At 39.1% G+C, this 6402-nt stretch overlaps 1 protein-coding gene across 1 annotated transcript; it reads left to right on the top strand.

Moving 5' to 3' along the window:
- Nucleotides 1-1937: 1937 nt before the first annotated feature.
- LOC133294829 (cytokinin dehydrogenase 7) lies at nucleotides 1938-5956 on the top strand. Its single transcript, XM_061493585.1, has 4 exons — nucleotides 1938-2717; nucleotides 2830-3105; nucleotides 3953-4215; nucleotides 5448-5956. Exons 1-4 carry the CDS (start codon nucleotides 2052-2054, stop codon nucleotides 5773-5775), a joined length of 1533 nt encoding a protein of 510 aa, XP_061349569.1. The 5' UTR covers nucleotides 1938-2051; the 3' UTR covers nucleotides 5776-5956.
- The last annotated feature ends 446 nt before the right edge of the window (nucleotides 5957-6402 follow it).

The following is a 6402-nucleotide window of genomic DNA, read 5'->3' as shown; positions in this document are numbered from 1 at the left end:
TAGAACCTCAGCTCACCCTGATGGTAGCTGAGGTTATGGTAGAAGGACCATACATGCAGCTCAGAATATGAACACGACAGTTCATCCAAGGTCCTAAGATGTGATTCCTCCAACCACCTCACAATGTTAAAACCTTCTTGTTCAAAAAAGGTTGTATCAAGTGATTTGGCCCCACAAATCGGTCGGTTAACAAAGTCACAGACAAAAGATTCATGAACCACCGGGTCATTCTCGAACAAGTATCCGAATGGGAGGTCGACAGCAGCGGGGTCTTCCTCTTGTGGCCTTGACGAAGACGGACGGTCTTGTCGTAGCTTCTGTCGCCTCTCATTTCCAGTGCTAGACGATCTTCTACGACCAGCCATGGAACAACTGTACCTACAATGCAAGTGGAAACAAAAATCAATGAACAATAACAATATCAAAAAATTTAAAATTCAATATAAAAAACAAAACCTAATCCTAAAATAAAACAGAAAACAGAAACCCTAACCCTAAACCTTAAAACAGAAACCCTAACCCTAACCCTAGCACATCACAAAAACCCATTCCTTGCCCTAACACTACAACCCAAACAAAACAGCAACATAAACCCTAACCCTAACCCTAACCCTAACCCTACCACTACCATAACCCTAACCCTAAGCCTAAGGCACCACATCAACCCTCACCCTCATAACAAACTTAGCACCCTACCCCTAACCTAAATCCACAAAACCGCAAACAGAAATCAAATGCATGGAGAAAACAAAAAAAAAACGAAACTTAAAACCAAATGCAAGTCAGAATACGTTACCTAAATGTCGATTTCGCAAGTGTGAACCAAGGAAGCTTCAATCGCACCTTCAAGGGTTGAGATTCGGACTTGGTTGGAGAGAGGGGACAAAATTGAGCGATTTAGTCGATTAGGGTTTGAAAATAACCCCCTTTGCGAAATGGGGGGATTTTTAAAAAACCTGATCTGCGACATTTAGTCGACTAAATAATGTGCTTAGTCGACTAAAAGTGCAAACAATGTAGTCGATTAAGGTGAGTTTTTAGTCGACTAAAATTCGCGTTTCATGATTTCTGAGTTTAGCCCATTTAATCGATTAAAAGTGCAACTTAATCGACTAAATGGGGGCATGATGGTGGATAGTTCTGGGGAAGGGGCAAATTGATTATTAATTATTTAATTAGGGGCAAAAGGGTCAAAAAGCCTGAAATAGTCCCTCCTAACTTCATTAGAAATAAATTATTACATGCTTCTAAAGCACTATTTAGTTAATACATGTTTTAGAAATGATAAGATATTATACTTGTTTTATCTACTCATTTCTAATATCATTAGATCAAAATCTCGATGATAAATGTTAGTTAAGATTTTAATATAAAATTATTAAAAAAAATAATATAATATCCTATCTGTTTAAGAATAACTTTAACATTTTAGCCACACCTTAATGAGTTTTAAAGTGTAATAACATGATGTGGGTTAGTTTATTTTGAGAGCAAAATTATTTTAAGGTCCCTTTTTTCTTATTTTTTGCATCAACTGATTATAATTATGTATTTATTGAAATATATAGTTATAATCTTAAAATCATTTTTTCTCTTTTTTCAGAAATTATCTGCTGATGTGGAAAGAAAAAAAATAATTTTTTTGATTATAATTATGTATTTTTGAATAATACATATTTATAATCGGTTTCTAAAAAAATTTAATGACATAAGAAACACATTTCTCCTATTTTAATTAAAATCCATTATTAATTTATTTAATTTTATAGAAAATTTTAAAAAAATATTTAATTTGTAGCCACACCCAAGTTATAGCGTGCTGCGAGTGCTGCTGCTTCTTCTTCTTCGTTTTTTTTATATTTTTTAATGACGAGAGAGAATTTCAAGTAAATCCAAAACTGCCGCTATTTAAAGCCAAACTGAACCTGCAGCAAAGCACGCACACCTCAAACTCTTAACTCTGAAAGGGCTCTAACTCAAACGCTACTTTTAAACCCAATAGAGGGAGAGAAAAAAAAAACACCAAAACCCACCACCCTTTCACGGCAACCATGATAGCTTACTTGGAACACTTCGTGCACGGAAATGACACAGAATCGATGCCAAACGACGACGTCGCAGGCCTCGAAGACACTTTCCAATTCGGCGACGCCGGCATAGCCATTAAAGACTTCGGCGGCATGAAATCCGCGAATCCCTTGGCCGTTATCAGGCCATCCGCCGCCGGCGATGTGGCGCGGGCTGTGAGAGCGGCGGCGAGAACATCCAACCTGACGGTGGCGGCGAGAGGGAACGGCCACTCCATCAACGGCCAGGCCATGGCCGACAAGGGCCTCGTCCTCGACATGCGCGCCATGAAGGACCACTTTCAACTCGTCGATGGCTCACCATACGTCGACGTTTCGGGAGGGGCATTATGGGAAGAAGTGCTTGAAAGCTGCGTTTCGCAGTTCGGCCTCGCACCGAGGTCGTGGACCGATTATCTCGGTTTAACGGTGGGAGGAACGCTGTCTAACGCCGGCGTCAGCGGCCAGGCCTTCCGTTACGGCCCGCAAACGTCCAACGTAACAGAATTGGAGGTTGTTACCGGTAAAGGCGATACCTTGGTTTGCTCCGAAACTCAAAATTCGGAGCTTTTCTTTGCAACACTTGGTGGGCTGGGCCAGTTCGGTATCATAACCAGAGCCAGGGTCGTGCTTCAACAAGCCCCAGATATGGTGCGCTACCTAAAATTATTTATTTATTATTGATTTTAAAAAAAAAAATATTATTAACGGAATCTAATTTTGTTTTTATTTTTTTTAATTTTTAATTTTTGGGTGTGATTAGGTGAGATGGATAAGGGTGGTGTACTCGGAATTTGAGGACTTCAGTGGCGATGCTGAGTGGCTAGTGAGTCTCCGAGAAGGTGACGGTTTTGATTACGTGGAAGGGTTCGTTGTGGTGAACAGTGATGACCCTTTAAACGGCTGGACCACCGTGCCAATGGACCCGAACCAAAGGTTCGAACCGGTTCATGTTCCTCCCACTGCTGGTGCCGTTCTCTATTGTTTAGAAGCTGCCCTTCACTATCGAAAATCAGATCACCCTTCCGATGTTGATATGGTAACTAAAAATGTCTAAATTTATTTTTCTGTTTCTCTTTTTCTAACTCACTAGGCTATCTGGTTTTTGGGGGGTTTTTGTCTTTTATTGGGGTGCACTAATGATGATGACCGAGTTTTTACCTAGGTGGTTGCTAAGTGGGTCGATTACTTTAATGAAAGACTTAGCCATTAACTAAAGGGAGGAATAAATAAAGACAATTTAGCTGTAGAGAAGCATTTTACGTGGGTCCCTGGTAAAAAAGTCAATATACGCAGATTTCACCTACAAATGTACGAATTCGAACGATGGAGGATGGCTTATTTAATTCTTGTCTGCAATAAGGCCTATACATAACGTCACAGATGATTTGGGTTAAGTGTTGGTTTTGGATTTTAGGATTTTTTGTACTCTTCTTTAGTTTATCATTTTATTTTTATTTTTATTATTTTGGTCTAGTTCGAGATAAAATGCCAATGGTGCGTGAAAACTGACTATACGGTCTTAATGTATCTTCCATTGGATTTTCTGACACATCACCTTCCTAAAATGCCTATGTTTTTCGTTTTAAATTACCGTGGGGACTGTACCTTGCTCGGGCGATACCTTTGCAATTAGCATAAAATGGTAACGTAGAGTTTCTTCGCGGTTAAGGATAAAATGGTCATGTAACATCAGTGGGGTGCTCCATGGCTCTGATCATTGAGATCTCGCTGACGTTACGGTCCCCACAGTTCCGAAAATGGCCAAATAGCCATCATTTTCTGGAATCTCTAGGTAGTAAAATATATGAATTTGTGCCAATGACGTAAATACCCTCGTTCGAGCAAAATACAATATTCCTCACTTGCTTCTTTTTTCCTCGTAGGAAGTGGATAGATTGCTTGGACGGCTACGATTCGTCGAGAGTCTCAAGTTCGAGGTGAATGTGACATACATGGAGTTTTTGCTACGTGTAAAGCGTGTGGAGGAGGATGCAAGAGCCAATGGCATCTGGGATGCACCACACCCATGGCTGAACCTATTCGTGTCCAAATCCAACATGGCTGATTTTGATCGTGAGGTGTTCAAGAAGATCCTCAAGCATGGGATAGGTGGCCCCATTCTAGTGTACCCACTATTGCGAAGCAAGTAAGTACACAACATAGTCCTTCCTTCACCCCTGCATCGGCTACAAATATTTATTTATTGATTTCGGAAACCATATTTAGCAAAATATATTCTTACCCTTCCTCTAATGTTAATAATAATAATATGTGTTTGTTGGGTTGGTTGTGGGTGACATCAACTGGTTTTTATGACGAGGTTAAAAACATGAACAATGACAATCTCTGTGCACGACACGCAAGGAGGGATATGGGTGAAGGGTCCCACCAAGCACTAACTGTGTATACGAATTACCTGAGCCCATTTTGCATCTTTCACCACGATATGCTTACTGAGCTTGCTTCCTGGACCACCAATTTAAACGGGGGTGGTTAAGATTTTGAGGGTGGGTCTAATATATTCCACTAGTAAGGTCAAGCCAAAGTGGACTCCACCATCTTTTGGTCGTGTATGGTAACATCAGCTGTTTCATCACACTGACGGTTGTACCCTCTTCCTCTGAGCATTCCCGTACACTATGACACCCATATTTCCATTCCTATTCACTCCTTGTTGGCGCATAAGCTAAACTGGGAACGTGTTCCTTCGCATTGGGGGAGGGACAAAGTCATAGAGTTTACAACCCTTTTTTCCTTACAGGAATCTAATTAACAACCCCTTTTAATTCATTTTATTTTTTTTCATCAATCTCTTTCTTACTTTTGTATTCATTGTATTCATATATGATAATAAAATTTTGTATGGTGTTAACTATCAATGCATAGAAGTGGGAAATTGAAATTCTGTGTGGATCTGAGAAAACGAGATTTTCCATTAATTCCATCCCAACAACGTATCTTTCATGGTCAGTGTTGCCAATTAAGAATCGACAACGATATTTATTCGCCAACCGGATTACAGCGACACCAGTTTTTGTATTTCTGACAGACAAAACAAAAACGCCCTTCTGGTTCCACATACACAGGGATTGTGGTGGTGCTTTTCTGGGCATTGGAATTTGGTTCTTTTAAGGGTCCCCTCCCCCAGCTTGGCCAATCTGTAACTGGTTCAAGTCATGCGCGATGGAATTTGACCTCATGCATTAATTTAACATCAAAATTTATTATTATTATTATAAGATTAAATAATGGATATATATGTATATATATTAAATTTATGATTGTAATTTATTTATTTTTTGAAGGAAAAAAGTCACTGCAGTTTTATACAAGTAGCATAATTGATTAATTGAACATTTTTGTTTTTATGTTAATCAGGTGGGATAGTCGACACTCGGTAGTGGTGCCGGATAGCAACATCTTCTACATAGTAGCATTGCTCCGATTTATTCCACCACCTCCAAAGGGACCACCAACTGAACTGTTAGTGGCACAAAACAATGCAATTATTCAGTTGTGCTACAACAGAGGATTTGATTTTAAGTTATATCTTCCTCACTACCAGTCACGTGAGAACTGGATGCTACACTATGGAGATAAGTGGACTAGATTCGTCGACAGAAAGGCCAATTTTGATCCCTTGGCTATTCTTGCACCTGGACAGAAAATTTTTTCCAGAATCCCGCAACCTTTGTCTATCACATAATTAATTACGTTAATAGATTGTTTCTCAACCATTGTAATTTTGTCTTCTTCTTTTTTTTGGTGTTTCTGTCCCCAACCACTCCAACCAATTACTACAACGTTGCAGCCATATTGTAAATGAATGAATATCGTTAGGCCAAAATTAATATGAATCTTGATCCTTTGCGTTGGCAATTAAGGATTTGATGTGTCATATATCTAAGTCTAAAATCATACCCTATGGCAACGGCCAGGATTTGATTTGTTCAAGCCATAATGCCTCGCGATGCATGACACGTATATGTGTACAACTTATTAACTAATTGGTTCATGTCACTTTCATCCTATCAAGCAAACTAGATAGTGCTTGTCAACCAGTCCTTTTCCCTTTGCCTCTTTGGATTATTAATCTTGAAGAACCTACGTGCCAATCATCAATTTGGACTGCGCACTACATTTATATGTGCTTTATCTGAGACAATATGAACTGGCCTTGATGTTTCAGTTGAAGACTTGAAGTTTGTTTCATCCTTAGCTAAATCAATTAGGGGTTAACAGTTATACTCCAGCTTTTTTTTTTTTTTTTTTAATTCAAATTATAACTTGAAAGCTGCAAAAAAGTAAAACATACATAATAAATATGAAAGTG

This window comes from Gastrolobium bilobum, unplaced genomic scaffold (assembly GCF_033153095.1).
Source record: "Gastrolobium bilobum isolate Gb01-03AN ecotype WA unplaced genomic scaffold, APGP_CSIRO_Gbil_v1 utg74291, whole genome shotgun sequence".
NCBI lineage: Eukaryota > Viridiplantae > Streptophyta > Magnoliopsida > Fabales > Fabaceae > Gastrolobium > Gastrolobium bilobum.
Note: the sequence above shows the minus strand (reverse complement) of the source record. Positions and strands in the feature narration are given on the sequence as shown.

What these genes read in the sequence shown, in the direction of transcription:
- LOC133294829 (XM_061493585.1), top strand. Translation starts at nt 2,052, where the DNA reads ATGATAGCTTACTTGGAACACTTCGTGCACGGAAATGACACAGAATCG. An exon ending in TTCAACAAGCCCCAGATATG is followed by an intron (nt 2,718 to 2,829) that starts GTGCGCTACCTA and finishes GGGTGTGATTAG; the next exon opens with GTGAGATGGATAAGGGTGGT. An exon ending in ACCCTTCCGATGTTGATATG is followed by an intron (nt 3,106 to 3,952) that starts GTAACTAAAAAT and finishes TTTTCCTCGTAG; the next exon opens with GAAGTGGATAGATTGCTTGG.